The sequence below is a fragment of the Aplidium turbinatum genome, chromosome 11 (assembly GCF_918807975.1).
Source record: "Aplidium turbinatum chromosome 11, kaAplTurb1.1, whole genome shotgun sequence".
In the NCBI taxonomy this organism is placed as follows: Eukaryota; Metazoa; Chordata; class Ascidiacea; order Aplousobranchia; family Polyclinidae; genus Aplidium; species Aplidium turbinatum.
This window is the reverse complement of record NC_137482.1, coordinates 23,739,186-23,756,427: the sequence shown is the minus strand read 5'-3', so window position 1 is coordinate 23,756,427 and position 17,242 is coordinate 23,739,186. Positions and strand designations below refer to the sequence as shown.

Sequence of the window (17,242 nt, the reverse complement as noted above, 5' to 3'; positions counted from 1 at the left end):
GAATAAAAGCATGTGTTAAATTGCACAGAATTATACATACAGTCTATAATATAAAGCATAAACACTGCGATGCGAGAGCACGTATACGATACACTGAATGCAGCAGTTCAGCAGAACTCTTACCGTATTCAATTTGGCGTTACAGCTGAGCTGATGATTAGCCTATTGTAAAAATAGCAACAAACAGTTTATTACATCAAACCTAAGCGAATGATACGCTATATTATAGCGGCTATAACGTAGGCCTATAGCTCAACAAAATCAAAACAAATTAAATATTCACCAATACTGATGTGATGTCGAAAGGAAGTGGTTTATTGGTGTTTGAAAACCACTGTTTTGTTAAGCGTTTTACGAACCAATTTGCCTTGTATTTGCTTGCAGGTTTCCTTACCAATGTGGTAAAACCTAATTTTTAAATAACATTTGGACACAGTTTTGACTAGCGTAAAAATGTGATTATCGGTAACGGTGCATTCAAACACATGATCCGTGAGATTAGTAAATATCTTGGAATGATTTATACTTTCAAGCACAGCTACCGCAATAGCTTCCACAATGCCTGGACGAAGAGGTAATCTCCCAGCTGTGGTAGTTAGTAACCGTTTAATGCATAATTCAGTTTCCTCACAAATATATACAACACTGAAAGAAGGTTTAAAAAGTCCACTTCTATCTTTAAACGATAAGAAGCTGGGTTGAACAGGTAAAGTGTGTGAACTCAGTTCAAAGCGGCACCTTGCACATAACGTTATCTTTGCGCACATTTTGGCAGCATAACCAGCAATGTACGAAATTGCAGCTTTTTTGTAAACTGACAAAACGGCCTACTATATTATATGTAAAACTTGTTTGTGCGGAGGTATATAAAGCACTTTCAAAACAAAAAAAAAGGAAGCAATTACGTAATTTAAAATTAACAAATTCCAACAATATGTTTGCGATTATAGAACAGCAAAGGTGAAATCATATAAAGATTTCGTCATACTAGGTGAATTGCGGAGATATTTATTAGTTGTTATTTCACAGCAACTTGAAACTGAAGCTATTTCTTTAAAAGTTATTGTTGATGAAATCACACGAATTTACGTCATAATGCAACGTTTTGCTACAACGGAGAAAATCGAAAGCCATCAATCTCTATTGAACAGAATCCTGGTAAAAGCTGCGGTTGTGTTGTTGCATAGAAAACTATTTGTTTTGTCAATTATTTGTTCACAACAACTGAGTTTTTTAAGAAACGCAAATAATTATAGGAGAATTACATTTTGTAGAAAGTTAAGTTGTGTTCAGTCGTGTTCTCATTGCTTTAAGAATTGGCGCTCCAGTTGTTTCAGGAACGAGGAGGCGACTGATTCTTAACTAATTAATTCATCTACTTCTACTTGTTTTAAAGTATCAGGTTTGGTGGCCGTGCTTAACTACTGTATAGGCCTATTTATCGATTCATATACCGCAATATTAGATCCTTTCATGCACGTCTTAAACAAACCATTATAGTTTTGCCACCTTTTCCTTTTGTTGGTTTTGTTCCTGTATTTCTTTTTCACAATATCATTTCTTTTTCATTCTGACAAGGAAAAATGAATTGAATTGAATTCAAAACAATGAAAATTCATTACGGGTCCCTACAAAAGCATTGGCAAACGCGCGGAATAGGTACACTAATAATGGCTGACGTCTGAACCTGCTTTCTTCAAAAATCGTAAACGAGAGAAGTGACGATGCGCGGTCTAGTTATAATAAGATGTCTATGGATAAAACCGGTAGGCACTTTTACGTACTGCACTGCCCGAAGAGGCAACCGCAACCATGCGTATCGTATATGACATTACTGGTGTTTTAGTCACAACTTTTCTCATAAACTCCATTGTTTGCAGTCACTACGATTCTTCTTGCACTCAGTTCAGTTGAAGAAGAAAAAATAGTATTAGCAGAGGGTGGGAATCGAACCCATGCAATCGAAATTATTACTCCTCTGCCCTAACCATTAGGCAATGTTGGTTGTGGCGATGCATGCAGTTAAATTTCTTTGTATCAAAATCTTTCGATAAAGACGACCAGTTAATCACGTGTTGAGTCATGTCACGCATGATAGCGCTACCAACGTCAGCGATGTCGTATGTCACGCATGGTTGCGGTTACCTTTTCGGGCAGTGCAATACGTAAAAGTGTCTACCGATAAAACCAGTCAAGCGAAGCATTCTTTTCGGAGGATTCATTGTTTTTTGTTTTGTTTTTTTGTTTTATTATCTTTATCCTGCATTGCGGGGAAGCGGACTTGAGCGCTATGCATCGGTGTACGCCTTCCGACGTACACCTGACCCACGCTGCAGCCGACTGCAATGTCTGTTTCCGGTTGTCTACTCTATTTATGACTTAAATTTGGTACGGTACTACCCATTACTCGAAATCGATCACTGGGTAGAGGCAATTATCGTTAAGTTTCTTGCCCAGAGAAACAACAGCAAGTGCGGGTAGCTGGAGTCGAACATGCAGGCTCTCGACTGCGAGCCCATCGCACTAATTTGATAGGCTAGAATCTTTATCCTCGGACTGGGAAAGCTTCTTGCAGAGCTTAATCCTGGAAGCTTCGCATACTTGTAGAGGCTTTGAATCACCGACGCATACCAGGTCACTGAGATTGACAGAGTGAAGTTTCCGGTGGTTGAAGTCTTGTTGCCAGGGAATTGTTCCATCCATTAGATGCCACTGAATGGAGAGCAGTCCTCAACATGCGTTGCTCAAGCGCACACCCTGAGAGTCGAACCAGTGCCGCTTGATCTTGAAGCTTTTTCGTTCCAGAAGTCACGCGATAACTAACTGAGCTATCGAGGCAGACTGAACTTCCAATTGGAAGAAATGTCAAAATCTGGATTGAAAGTGAAGCGGTAAATACAAACAATATTGAAATTGTGATATCATCAACAACAATAGACAATATGTGCAAAAAATACAAAATGTGTTAATCAAAAAATTGAGCTTTTATCATAGTAGGTATCAAAATTACTTCATATTTTTTGACATGAAAGAGTAGCCTATTGGTATGGCCTAGGCTAAGCATAAAACATGTGAATTTCAGTTCTTTAGTTTTGTCCTGATTTTTTTTTATAGGCCCCTACAGTCAGGCCTCCAAAAATCCATGAAGCAAATTGAAACCTTTATAATTATGTCAAGCAGCTCTCTTAACAACTTTTTAATTTGCATTTTTGGATTCTTAAGCTGTCTGTCCAGCACTTTCAGCCATTTTGTATGAACATAGGCTAAGAAATTAGGTAAAATCGCTGAAGCAGAACAAGCAAAAATGGCAATTTTTCAAATGACAACAACTCTACTAATATTAATAATTTTCCAAAACAATTTTTTGCATTCTTCATATTCTTGTGACATTTACAAGTATGCTAAATTTCATTAAAATCCAGAACACATGGTGGTGTAACCCATTTGGCATGAAATGACCCGTGTGGATCAGCTGACTGCACTCATTGTGACTAGAGATGTAAAAAAACGTTTTTTTTTGTTTAAAAAAAAAACGAGCTCGTTTTTTTTGCTTTTTATCGTTTTTTTGTTTTTTATTCTTTTTTTTTGTTTTTTTTTACCTATTTTGACATTAAATGTCACAATATGCAGCAATTAGGGTAAACTCATTGCAATAGCGTCTCTTTCAACAAAGAAACAGTCTCATAACTCGTATAACTTACTTTAAATCAGACTATATGTCTGGTATAGGCTAGGCCTATTTTTTCATTGCAATTTTGTAGATCCCAAGTCTCAACACACGAGCCATATAGATTTCTCACTGTCTCAAATAGTAGTAACAATGTTCTATGGTTGGCACATCTCAAGTATTGTCTGTAATTTGGTCGAGCCAGTTGTTAAATGCAGTACCACACTTGTGTACAGTTTCGAAGCCACCTGGGTTTTTGGTTAATGGGCATGTTAGGACCAGGTGGTCAGTGTCCTGGTTTTCTACTTAACAAAGGCACTTTTTACCAGCACTCCACACCTTTTCCAGTATAACGTTAAGAGGTTGTTCCAGTTGATGTGCATTTGGTGCAAACTTGATGAAAATCACACAAGCGGTTCTCAAGTTATAAGTGAAGTAACCTTAGCCACTAGGTGGCTTCATGGATAAGGACCAATAGAAAAATGGCAATATCTCAAGAACCGCTCAACATATTTGGATAATTTTTAGCTCTACCCCATGTTTTCTGGGGTGGGCTATCTGTTTATAAACATTAAAACAAGTTTTGGCGACTACTTTGTCAGATAAAAAGAAATTAACCTCTTGTCGTTACGCACCAATAAAACCATGATGTGTAACTTTAAAAAAAATTTTTTTTTTTAATTGGGTAGAGGAAAGATTGATAAAAAGTTTGGCAAAAGCAGTGTAGTGCTAAAGTCCCAACTTTTAACCCAAATCACATTTAAATGTAATGAAAGATGGAAACATTTTGATGTTTTTTATTTTCCCTGAAGAGGTTCGATACTCCTTTGTGATGTCATAGTCATGTTTGTTTTCCCTTAATCACACCATTGTGCTGTCATAGACATTTTTAAAAGAAGTATGGTTGCACTTATCCATCCAAATTGAACTACTGTACTGTAGTTTTCAGGACTTTGAGACTTTAGCACTTTTCTGTTTTTGCCAAACTTTTCATCAATCTTTCCTCTACCCAATAAAAATAAAGTTACGCATTATGGTTTTATTGGTGCGTAACGACAAGAGATCAATTCTCACTCCTTTTTACTCCAGCGTAGTTCCCAAATAAAATACGAAGTGGCTATTCTTACAACATATTGTAAAACTAGCCTCTGAAGCTATTCTTACAAGCACCACTCAAGCAAGACGTTGTTTACTCGAGCAAGACCTTAATGCGCTCAGGCGTTTCATCCGACGACGCTCATACGTAATTTCGCGCGCATGCGTATTGGCTTGTGCTGCACACTTGATCGTAGAGTGAACCGCGGTAGTTGCTGATTTTGCTGATCGAAACTACACGTCAATGAATCCATTGTCATCATGATTACGAAGGGAGCATTATATTACAGTTTTGAGACACTTTCTTCGGCTATTAAACAATGGGAAAAAGAAAACTTTGTCAATACAATACAGTATGCTTGTGTGCATGGAGGAAGAACACCCAAATCATGTAGTCAAGGAAAAAGACCAAATCAAAGGTAAGTAATGATGGTTTTGTCCTTGGTGCCCATAGGTTGAGCTACTCATGTAGCCTATATGCATAAGTTTTGCTAATAGATTGAGTTTTGCATAAGTGCAAATTGCCTACATTCCTTATGAATGCTAAGAACTTAGCAAAATGCATATATTCTACTGAACCATTCCCGCATGCTGTCTATTGTAATAAGTTTTGCTAATAGATTGAGTTTTGCATAAGTGCAAATTGCCTACATTCCTTATGAATGCTTAGAACTTAGCAAAATGCATATATTCTGCTGAACCATTCCCGCATGCTGTCTATTGTAATTTCCATTGAATTGTCATGCCCAGAATTATTCCTAAGTTGCATTGAATTACCCATTAGTTTTGTCAATTTACCCATATGTTACGTCGAATTGCTCATCAGCACAATTCGTCGAATTACCCGTAAGTCTCATGAAATTATCCATAAAGACATGCCTTATGGGTACTTCAACGCAGCTTTTTGGCAATTTGACGTCACTTATGGGTAAATCGACTAGATTTATGAGAATGCTCGGCTGAACTTGTGGTAATTCAACGTGACTTTATGGGTAATTCAGGTGGGCTTATCGGTAATTGGATGCAACTTATGGGCAATTTGACATGACTTGCTGTATGGCTACTTTAACGTGAGTTATGGCTAATTCAGGTGTACTTATGGGTGATTCAACACGGCCTATGTCACCTCATCTTTGTTGTTTTTCAGTACTTTTATCAAAGGTTGTCCATTTGGAATCAAAGTAAATGCAACGTCAGATGGAAAAGCGCTATGCATCACTGAGATTAGTAATGTCAATGATCATAATCATGATTTCAATGAAGTAAGTGGAAATAACCCTTTGTAGTAGTCATAGCCTTTGAGCTATGGTCACACTAGCCCTGTATATGATAAGGAGGCTTTCATCAGAAATTATGTGAAGGATAAAAAAGAGCAATAACATTAGGGGGGGGGGGGGGGTTAATCGGCTTTTTTTTCAAATTCAATTTTAACCCAGGTTTTAGGATACAACAGTACATTCTAAGACCACTAGTAAAAAAAATTGAAATTTCCGTCCAAAACCCCCTCTATCCAAAAAATTACTTTTCGTGTATAATTGCATTTTGATTATGACACTTGAAGTTCAAATATTGTTTGCTACTGTACTAAAACACGTTAAGAATGTTGCAAGACAGTTTTTCTGATCTTGACTTCATCGTAAGACACGGTAAAGTGGTCATTTCACTTTGCGCGCATGACTACGCACATGCTGAATATGACCAGTTTGTGCGAAACTGGTCATATTCAAGCCGCCGATTCACCAAACCTGGTGATCTTGCCCATCTCTGTGGGTTGGACACCTGTCAAAAGATATGTCGTTTTCTTGATTATGTGCATATAAATTATTTTTCAGAATGCATTTAATTTGATGCCTAAACAACGAAGATTAAATGAAACAGAAAGCAGTGTGATCGGAGAAATGCTTGCCACCAAAGCAAATAAAAAGTTGGTACAAAAGCACATTCCAGCTTCTACAGGAAAAACAGTTATTCTTAAAGATCTGCATAATATTGCCGCAAAACAGAGACCTTTGTATGAAAACACCTATGATGAACTTATTAATGAAATGAACAAAGAAAAAGGTTAGTCGACAGACAAAACTTTTTTGTCTGTTATACAGTACAAGATATGTTCATGCTAAATAGTAGAGATGACTTTCTAATTTCTATGTGCAGTATGATAAGTAGTGATAGAATGAGCTCCGGTTCCGGTCAAATTCTGGCTCCGTACTGGAGGTGATGTGACTCCGGCCTAGAGCCGGATGTGTGTGTGCAAGCTGTGGTCAGGGTCATGACCTTGGAAAAATCTAATTTTTTGCATCATTGTAGTACTGCTGCAATGCAAGAATAGGCTACCAGGTTGCCTGTAACATTGGTCAACACCGTAGGCGTATTTGCAATCTACAGGTCGCTGCTGCAGATTGAGTGTCACATGATATTGTGAGCATTCTTCTTGAACCATTTCAGATATAATGTCAATTAAGCAATTCGCGATTGACCTCTTGCCGTAATGGTTTAGACTGCAGATGAATTATTTCGATGACGTGGGTTCAATCTCACCATTGCCAGTTCAATTTAAAGTGTTGACCGCCTGGTTTACCGGTCAATAGACTCCGTCTACTGCAGCAAACTGCGGATTACCAGTACGCACATCATAGTAGGCTACACAAGAAAAATATCTAATTTTCAGACGTTTTTCTATTCAGAAAACGTTTGTCTAGTATAACCAACACAGAACATTAGCAGTACCCTACAACGTGTGGAAAATTTGCAACATTGAGCTATAAAGGGTCAATTGAGAGTATTTTTTGCTTCATTTTCTTCACAAGAATTCATTCTACTTTCCCAAACTCATGCTCCAAAGATTTTTGTTGCAACATAAGGCGCTATGGGGATTGTAAGATTGAAAGCGGGATCAAGGAATTCAATCAAAGGTCTTCAATATCTTGAAACAATTCTACTTTGAGTGGATAGAAATAGAAAACATTGCTAAATTTGAAATCTACGTAAAAGTTTACTCCTAATGGATCCTTTTAACGGACCCTAAGCATTGCAATGTGGCATCTTTTAGAGAATGGGGTGAGAGTGGTATACAACCGCTCAGTTGGAACATTGATTATATGATGTAAATATTACCAAAGGCCTAAACATCCTTCCTCTGGCCAATAATTAAAATAACATAGAATAGAAAACAAATTTCACTAAAAGTTGATGTTTTTGCTTTTAAATCTGATGGAGTGCCTAATAGGCCTAATTGTTTTGCGCTATTTTAGTCTGGCCCAGGATTGTCAAGATTCTTGCTTTGTAGGGTATACTAATCCTCAGTTTATTTTCATTTTAGGTGCTGCAGTAGATGTGTTTGCAGATGATGACAAACAATTGCAGGCGATATACTTTCAAACGAAAGACATGCGGGAAACCTTTGCGGCATATCCCGAAATGCTGCTGATTGATGCAACCTACAAACTTAATGACTTGAGAATGCCATTATATGTGATGCTGAATGTTGATGGCTTAGGTCAGAGTGAAATTGTGTGTCTGTGGCTTGTAGCCACTGAAGACAAACTGACCATCAGCAAGCTGTTAACTCAGTTTAAACTCCACAATCCAGCTTGGGATAAAGTGGAGGTTGTAATGGCTGACAAAGACATGGCAGAGCGGGATGCCATGATGAAAATGCTGCCTACTGCAGAAATTTTAATTTGCTATTTTCATACCCTTCGCACTTTTCGTAGAGAAGTTTCCATGGAAAAATTAGGCATTTCTTCAGCCCAAAGGCAGGTATCACTGGAAATTTTAGGAAAACTGGCAAATGCCAAAAATGAGTCAGCTTATAATTTACTGTATAACCAATTCGTTGACACAGTCCCAATTGCTGTCACAACATATTATAACGATAACTGGCATGCTATTCGACATCAATGGGTGGATGGACTGAGCAACTTGAAAGCTAATTTTTTGAACAGAACTAATAATCGACTGGAATCCATCAATGGAAAGTTGAAAAGTGTCATAACAAGATACTCAGGAATGACCATGTTTTTTAAAGATCTGATGGCATGTATCCAATCTCTTTCCACCGAACGTGACCACAAAGCGTCAAATGCTTTCCTTAAGGTTCCAATTGATGCGATTTCAAGTGTGGCGGAGAGACAATACCAACAGCTACTGACACCATTTGCATATATTCATGTGCAACAACAATTCAAGTTAGCGGAAAAGGTTGCCATGTCAGAGATTTTGAATGATTCTGCCATAGTAAAATCTCGTGTCCATGGGGAATTGGCAGTCACAACAACAGCATGTCCTTGTGGATTCACATCATCAATGCTGCTACCTTGTAGGCATGTCTTGGCAGTTAGAAGGCAGCTCCATATGTCAGAGTACAATCCCAATCTTTGTTCAGAACGGTGGACAATGCAATATTTTCTTAAATCCCATCGCCTGACAAGAAACTCACTGGACAACGGTCCTGCATCCACATTACCAGCTGTTGAGATTCTTAACAAGCCTCAAAGAAGATGTGTTTTATCAGAACAGCAAAAGTATCGCCGTGTTCAAGATATTTCCCAGAAGATTGCGTTAATGATATCTGAACAAGGAATGGATGAATTCCAATACAACCTGGATAATTTACGACAAATTGCAGAGTTCTTGCAGGAAGGAAAGAAATTCCAAGTTGTGAACTTTTTGGGTCAAACTCAGAAAGGTAGGCCTATATGCTAGCACTATTTACTAAATCAGAAAAACTAGCCTACTTTTTCAAATATCTGAAGAGATATGGGTTAGTTACTGCAACTTGCGTCGTGATTTTGCAGTCAATTTTTTTTTGAGCAATGATTTTTATGGCGTTGAGCTATCCAATATGTGGGCTAATATGTACTGCATGCGCAGTTGCGCACTAATTTACGATTATACAAGGTTGCAGATGCTCAGTAATTCTGCTTTTGTGAACAACTGCATGATCCTTTTCAGGCACTGATACTGGAAGTGCTGCTGCAACATCTTCCAGCAATGACCCTGGAATTGTATTTCCTACGGTCTCAAACAGTACTTTACAGCACACACCCGGTGACGTCTTGTCGACCGTTGATACCAGTGCGATTATGATGCAGACACCGTCCAGTTCTATTCAGTCTTTTACAAGTATGTGCTGTTTCTGAAACATTCATTTCTGATTAGTTGTTTTTTCTTGCATTGCATAATGCATTATGTTTATTAATTTTTTAATAAAAACGTTGAAATAGTGATGTTTTCTACGTTGTAGCCTATATTCGATTCTCGTTGTGTTTATTAACAGATGATGCAGGATCAATTAAATTTCCACCGAAGATGATGAAACGTGGCAGGCCAAAAGGAGCTGGATTGACAGTCATTGGGTTACCACGCAAGAGACAAAAAAAGAGCGGACCAATTTCATTCAGACTGAAGTCGTCTTTTCAGAAAGAAGCAGGTTTGTTGCATTTATGTTTGTGTGACTTCATTTTTGTTATAGCCTACGTTAGTTTAAAAAACTACACTTTGACTTCTGTGGGTCTGCCTAGCCGATAGGCTACGTCAAAGCGTACGTAGGCTACATCAAACAAAGTCACCCATGGTCATATTTTTCAGCAATACTCAGTTGGTTTGTCGATTCTGAGGTAGTAGAAGAGGTCTTGCGTCCATTCAGCGATCGACTGATCGAAGAAAATGAAATTGAAACGTTGCCCGAAAGAATTCCAATGAAGTGTTTAGATGAAAACATTGCCATTGCTTCTGTGCGAAGACATTTTTCTTTTGACGGTTGGACGTTGATGGAGAACCTACTGACCACTTTGCGAAATAAAGGCCGCTGGTTGTGCATCTCCTGTTATTTAGATCTTGATGCAGGCGACAGCATCATGTGCGACTCGTGTCTGGATTGGCACCATCTGAGATGTCTTGGTAGAACAATGCCGCCAAAAACGAAGTCTTGGTTCTGCAGGAAATGCAACCTTATGGAGAAGTGACATTGAATGTTCAGGTGATACTGCAATCTCGCTTTGTCAATTAAACCAAGGTTATGTAAACCGTGAACTACGAAAAGACTTATTGGCCTTGACGCGTTATGCTTGAAACTTGTAACATTTGATAAAAATCGTTTCTTCAATGGTCCTCACATAAAACGCTAACGATGTGTTCTTGAATGACTAATGAGTCCAATCCTGGCATTAAAAGTTCTGATGCATTTAGGACATTTAACATTCTTTGGGAGAGTTGGCTGAAAGTCATGGACTAGTACAGGTTTGTAATGTAGTTGCTGCAATATACTACGGTCCAACAAGACCTTCAACAGTTCATCAATATTCAACTATTTTACTGTTTCCAACTTAACACAATTAGTATACGTATGTTGAACTCTTTCATAGCAAATGGTGGTACAGAACTTGAAAATAGCAAGTAAAAGGTAGCTCGAAGCTGCAGTTTTTTTTTTGACTGACTCATCAGGAGCTGTCATCAGAATAAAACAAACCTAAATGTGGTGAAGTACTTATAGTAGAAGGAAAGAAGAAAAACTGGAGCTTCAAACTATCAGCTACCTTATACTCGCTAAATCCAGATTTGTTGCATGTGTGTAGTATTTACATTTCTTCACTGTAATCTTAGGCTATGGCATAAATGCTTTGATTTCTTATGGCAAAAAATGGGTGATGAAGATCCATAAGTTTATAACAGTAAAAAATCAATTGTTTATTGTTGAAAGTGGTTGGCTTCAGTTGAAGATGCCATGAGATCCATTGAAGAGTACGAAGCAAAAGCAGGAACGAAGCTTGTTGTTGTTCAGAAACGAGCATACGGTGCCATGTTAATGTTGATTTTTAACATCCTGTCATTGTAATTCACTAGTGTACTAAGTGTTGATATTCATACTACAATAATAAGCCTTTTCTTTGTTGACAAAGATTCTGAAAAGGTTTCTGCAAAGCACAGTGTTTTCACCAAAGTGGAGGTTAGGCATCATAAAAGAGGAAACGGTTTACTAACTGCAAAAAATGCTATAAACATATGTAAATGTGTTCTGTTTCATCAACTTTGCATCTCGTTTCTTAAAGACACTCAGTTTTCAGGTGTAAAAGCTTTGTTGATTCAGAGTAGCCTAGCCTACTTCACTGACCTCTTTTGTATTTTTTCCATCTAGTGTGCCAAATCCATACGCCTATGTGGTGTTATTGATTGGACCAAGTGACATGTCCAGCGGTAACCAAAGGCAGGGTTTGGGTCACAACCAATCTTTTTGAGACAATTTATTTTTTACCATATTCACGTAGTAGGCTTGGTGGTTTTCAATGTTACGTACAGTACCGTATATTATTTCTGTAGGCTACTATCATAAGATGAAAATTTAGTTGATTGTAACTCATCTTAGATGAAGATAATACGATTGTTGCATCGTTGCGGCCAAGGCATTTGCCTCTTGGATGCAACTTACAAGACGTCCAAGTATTCCCTTCCTCTATTTTTTCTTTGCGTCAGAACGAATGTTGGTTACCAGGTTGTTGCTACGTTTATTATCCAAAATGAACAAGCTTCGGACATAGCAGAAGCACTTTCTGTTGTAAAAGGGTGGTCAGAAAACTGGAACCCTTCGTTTTTCATGACCGATAAATGTGAGGCGGAAATCAAGGCCATCGAAAGCGTTTTTTCAAGTTAGTGAATTGCATTAACATTTTCGTTGCTTGTGTGCTGTCTCCATTGCTCATGCATTTGTGTCGTCACTGTTAAGTTGCTACTGTACTTTACCACTCAGTGCCCACGACTTCTTGTTCCGCAGATTGCTACGTGTTACTCTGTGCCTTTCATCGCGAACAAGCCTGGGAAAGGTGGATGAGGAAAAGTGACAATGGCGTTCGCGATGATAAAGCAATTGTGCTGACATACTGGACGCAATGAGGAAAGCAACTACATAGAACAGACTTGTTTGCAATCAAACCAGGCGACAATGAGCGAATGGCAAACGCGATACCCCCCTATTCAGGGATAATATGCGTGTCTGTGACCGCAGGGGACCTGGAGCCGAGTTGTTTTGCACGTTGATAGCACCATGCAGTTGCAAGCACAGTAATAGGCTACTGAGCTCACATTTTGAACAATTCTGTGATCTTCACACCAAGGCTTTTTTTCAGTTGCTAACACGGCCACAAATCGCAGCGCATATGCGTGCTTAGTGTTAAGTAACAGCCTAGTGGAAAGTGTTGTGGATTGAATTTGCTAGTTCAAATAAGTATATTAATTCCGGTACCCAAAGCCTCAAATGAATTCACGAATATCGCAATTGTTAACAATGGCATATAAATTAGGATGTTAGTGCACACAAAGTAGGGAAAGTATTGCTTGAAGAGTTGATTCCTGGGACAAAAATTGAACACTGTAGGCTATGTCGAGCAGAAACTGGTTTAGTGTTTTAAGGTGGTCAAAAATGTAAGCATGCGTCTATTTGCATCCAACAAATAACGAAACTCTAAACTTCTCAGTTTGGTCGGGAAACAAAAAGGGTTGCGAGGACAAATAGCAGGTCTCATCTAGGCAAGGAGAGGAGGGACACATGGGTGATGATCTGGCCTAACAGTTACTGTGCTGTGCTCAAAATATGTACAGTTTTTGTTTAACATGTGCGGTATTCACTTTTTGTAAATAGCCTAGCTTTTCGGAAATGCAACGAGTCATCTGGCGCTATTTGCTTGTGTTTGAAGCCCGGTTGCTCGCTTTGTGAAAAAGCTATCAACCTCAACTTTTGCTTGTCAATAGACAGAGATATGTTGTTTAGATTAGCGTTTATTAAATGCTGTTATCTTTAAAAATATTTGTGGGATAAATGGTTAAAGTCGGTCAAGTTCAACTCTTTACCTAAGAAATATTTTTAACTTTTAGAGTCTGGCTGACCTTAATTTGGATAGATGATAGCTTGTGCTTTCCAGCAATGGTTCAATTGTTAAAATCGAAGCAGAAACAAGCAACTTACAACTAATTTAATAAAGACATATAATGATCGCAGACCGGGGAGACTTGTATACTTGCTTCGATTCGGAAATGCAACGAGTCATCGGGCGCTATTTGCTTGTGTTTGAAGCCCGGTTGCTCGCTTTGTGAAAAAGCTATCAACCTCAACTTTTGCTTGTCAATAGACAGAGATATGTTCTTTAGATTAGCGTTTATTAAATGCTGGTATCTTTACAAGTATTTTTGGGATAAATGGTTAAAGTCGGTCAAGTTCAACTCTTTACCTAAGAAATATTTTTAACTTTTAGAGTCTGGCTGACCTTCATTTGGATAAACGATAGCTTGCGCTTTCCAGCAATGGTTTAATTGTAAAAATCGAAGCAGAAACGACAAAGATATATTATTGATTAAATGCTGGTATCTTTAGAAGTATTCTTCGGATAAATAGTTAAACTTGGTCAAGTTTAACTCTTTTCTAAGGAGATATGTGGTGTTTTTCGGGCCTGTGTTACATAGCTATTAGGTAAAAGCGGACACTTGCATGCTTTTTTTTGTCATGGTTGACTATTTTCACCCCACTTTTCCACCATTTTATGGTGGATTCCTCCTGTGTGACGTCATCGCCTTTTTAACCAGGGTGGCGACTTGTATACCAGTTCCAGATCACGCATGAGCGCATATTGATGTCAAACGTAATGCTTGAGTGGTGCTTGTAAGAATAGCCTCTGAGGCTATTTTTACAATATGTTGTAAGAATAGCCACAGCCAATAAAATAAGTTTTCATCTTTGATGTTTGTTTTGTATCTTTATCCTGCATTGCGGGAATATGGGTAAAACTTTATTCTTGTCAGGAAAAGTATTATGAAGCATTTATTCACTATGTGAACATTGAGCAGTGCTGAAAAACTACACTTTAAAGGGGAAATTTCTTCATTTATGGTTGGTAGTTACTAGCAATAGTCAACATGGCTATTGGCAATAGCTTTAAACAAGCTATTGGCAATAGCTTGCATTAGTAAATTACCACAAACAAGGTACAGTAATGTGTATTCTGAATACTGCCATCTTGTTTTTGCCAAAATTTCGTCAACCCATTGAGTGTGTACAAGAATAACCAGTAGGCCTACCGGTATACTAACATCGTAGGCTACTTTCCATAAAGGGCACTTCCATAAAAGGAAAAAGAAATTAACTCATCTACATTATGTCATGTATCAAATTGCATTAATTCAATGTTTGTCAGGTCTACTGCCACAAACATGCCTGGGAATGAAGAAGAAAGTGAAACAATGTAGGCCATAGGGCTATGCAAAAAACATATGCTGCTGCCAAGCACACACACTTAGGAATTTCAGCACACCAATAAAACCAATTTTACTAGTTATATTTTACTGACGATGCACTGAACTGACGAACTGACTGACGAACTAACTGAACTGACGAACTGAGAGAACTGACGATGCACTGAATAAGTGCGAAATATATTTTCTGTAACATCTACTGACAACTGATCCCTGTTACCTTAGCAATTGAGGTTTTAGCTTTCTAGATATGGAACAGGGATCGTTTCAGAATAAGACTAGGTCAGAAAGCGAGGCAGACTCCGACGCAGCTCAGCATCAGCCAAGAGCAGTTAGTTATATTTTACTATTTATATATATATTACTATTTTATATTTACTTACTAATTTACTAGTTTAATGTTTTTCAAGAGCACTATAATGAAACTAAGCTGCAAATTGTAAAAAGTTTGCAACTTTTCCAGAAAAATATGAAGAAAAAAACAAAAAACGCGTGTTTTTTTGGCCCAAGTTTTTTTTGAAAAAAAACACGTTTTTTTTAAAAAAAAAACGGTTCGTTTTTTTTGCTTTACAACTCTAATTGCGACCCTTCTGGTGCTCGGCCAGTGAGTTGATTCTTGCTTTGAACTTTGATAATAATTGAAGAAGAGAAAAAGTGGTGGTTAAATCAAGCCCACCTCGTCAAGGTGGCTGCCCCCTGTAAGTTTGGACCGCTGGGCTAAGCTGACGACGGCTAAACGTTCTCTTATTTAGTTTCAAGAAAAGCGATTACAATATTACGTGCAATCATGCATGTGGCACTCCATCTGCTGCAGCTGCATACAGATTGCAAATACGCCTATGGTTGTGAGTAAGCGGACACAATTAACTGACTACCGGTATTATCTATGTAACATAAAAAAATGAATAGCCTTTAACAAACTGTTCATATATTTATGCTATTTTAACTATCAACTGTAGGCCTACCGTTTTTAACTTTTTATTAATCTTAGAGCTCGGCCAATATCACTTTTTCAGGTTGATACTGATATTTATGAAATTTTTAGGCCGATACCGATATACATCGGCCGATATATATCAGCTACGAAAAGTTTGTTACCAACAAAGTTATTAAGCAAACCAGTCCAAGAAAGTTTATGCATTAGTTGCTGTAATGGAAAAATCATTCTTAACACTAATCACAAAAAAACACCGAACAAAAAAGAAACAACCCAGGCCTCGAAATTCGTTTTTGATGACGGCGGACAAACGTGTCCGGTTGGAATTCTTCGCCATTTAAGAGGTATGGCTACGGTTTGTAAGGCTTTTTAAAATTTCAGCGAAGGCTTTCATCAGACCAACGAGGTGCGCTTGGAGAGTCAAAGCGCTGTGTAGCTGCAATACGCCGCATAACTGCTTAACTTCCACCGAACGAGGTCGTGTGGCTTCTTGCGTCACAATGCTCTGGGCACGGGTCGGAAAACTTCTACAATGACGCTACTTTTTTCTTCTGTGCAAAGTTTCATTAGGATTTTTTCTTTGGGTTTATTTTTGCATGTCATATGAGCAAAAGTTAATTTCCCCTGGGCCTTTTCTTTCTTACTGTAATACCAAAACTTGACAAATTTTGCTGCATCTTGCTGTGATAGCCTACTCGTATGATCTAATTTTGTAACGAATCTTGCCTTATCAATATCACTCGGAGATCAAAGCCAGACATTGTGACGTAAGACTTGAAATAAGTTGCGCGTGGTTAGTGTAGAAGTGCACCGGTACTCCCATCGATTCTTAGCGAAAAGTTCACCTTTGTTACGCTGATGCAATGTCACCAATCGTTGAAGCAACGTAAAAATCGAACGTTTTCCTGCTTGAATGGAAGCTAAGGGATACAGTATTAACATTTTCTAGATGCGCGCACTAGAATGGGCGAGAAATCACATTCTTGCAACAATTATTCGTGCTATGCAAGCACGTTTGAGCAACTTGTGTTTCTTCTAAAGGCATGTATGGATGGTTTTGAGTTTGGTTTTGCTGGCCGATGTTTATCGGCGAAAAATAGCCGATACAATATATCGGCTACACCTGATATCGGCCGATATGTATCGGCTGACCGATATAGTGGTCGAGCTCTAATTAATCTTGTAAGGTCTGGTGTGTTGCATTCTGAAATGGCTTTGCCTGTGGTAGGATTTCTTTCGGGGGTTTTCTATGCCTACCTTGCTCTTCGTAATAAGCTAACACATCAAGAGTGTACCCCTCAAGACCA

General features: G+C 38.3%; 1 protein-coding gene across 3 annotated transcripts; it reads left to right on the top strand.

The window, feature by feature from the left end:
* The first annotated feature begins 8,085 nt into the window (after positions 1-8,085).
* LOC145779532 (zinc finger SWIM domain-containing protein 3-like) lies at positions 8,086-12,753 on the top strand. 3 transcript variants are annotated; one of them, XR_014290559.1, is made up of 5 exons: positions 8,086-9,449; positions 9,716-9,886; positions 10,041-10,193; positions 10,352-11,002; positions 11,463-12,753. XR_014290559.1 is itself a non-coding variant. In XM_082591137.1 (4 exons), exons 1-4 carry the CDS (start codon positions 8,150-8,152, stop codon positions 10,726-10,728), a joined length of 2,001 nt encoding a protein of 666 aa, XP_082447263.1. In that variant the 5' UTR covers positions 8,086-8,149; the 3' UTR covers positions 10,729-12,753. The 3 variants fall into 3 exon arrangements, 1 of the variants encoding a protein (XP_082447263.1); XR_014290558.1 differs by having other exon boundaries at positions 10,352-12,405; positions 12,531-12,753; XM_082591137.1 differs by having other exon boundaries at positions 10,352-12,753.
* The last annotated feature ends 4,489 nt before the right edge of the window (positions 12,754-17,242 follow it).

Bases quoted from the DNA above. Each gene is read 5' to 3' on its own strand.
- LOC145779532 (XM_082591137.1), top strand. From the start codon at position 8,150: ATGCGGGAAACCTTTGCGGCATATCCCGAAATGCTGCTGATTGATGCA. The intron at 9,887-10,040 runs GTATGTGCTGTT...GTTTATTAACAG, and splicing joins TTCTATTCAGTCTTTTACAA to ATGATGCAGGATCAATTAAA. The intron at 10,194-10,351 runs GTTTGTTGCATT...CATATTTTTCAG, and splicing joins GTCTTTTCAGAAAGAAGCAG to CAATACTCAGTTGGTTTGTC.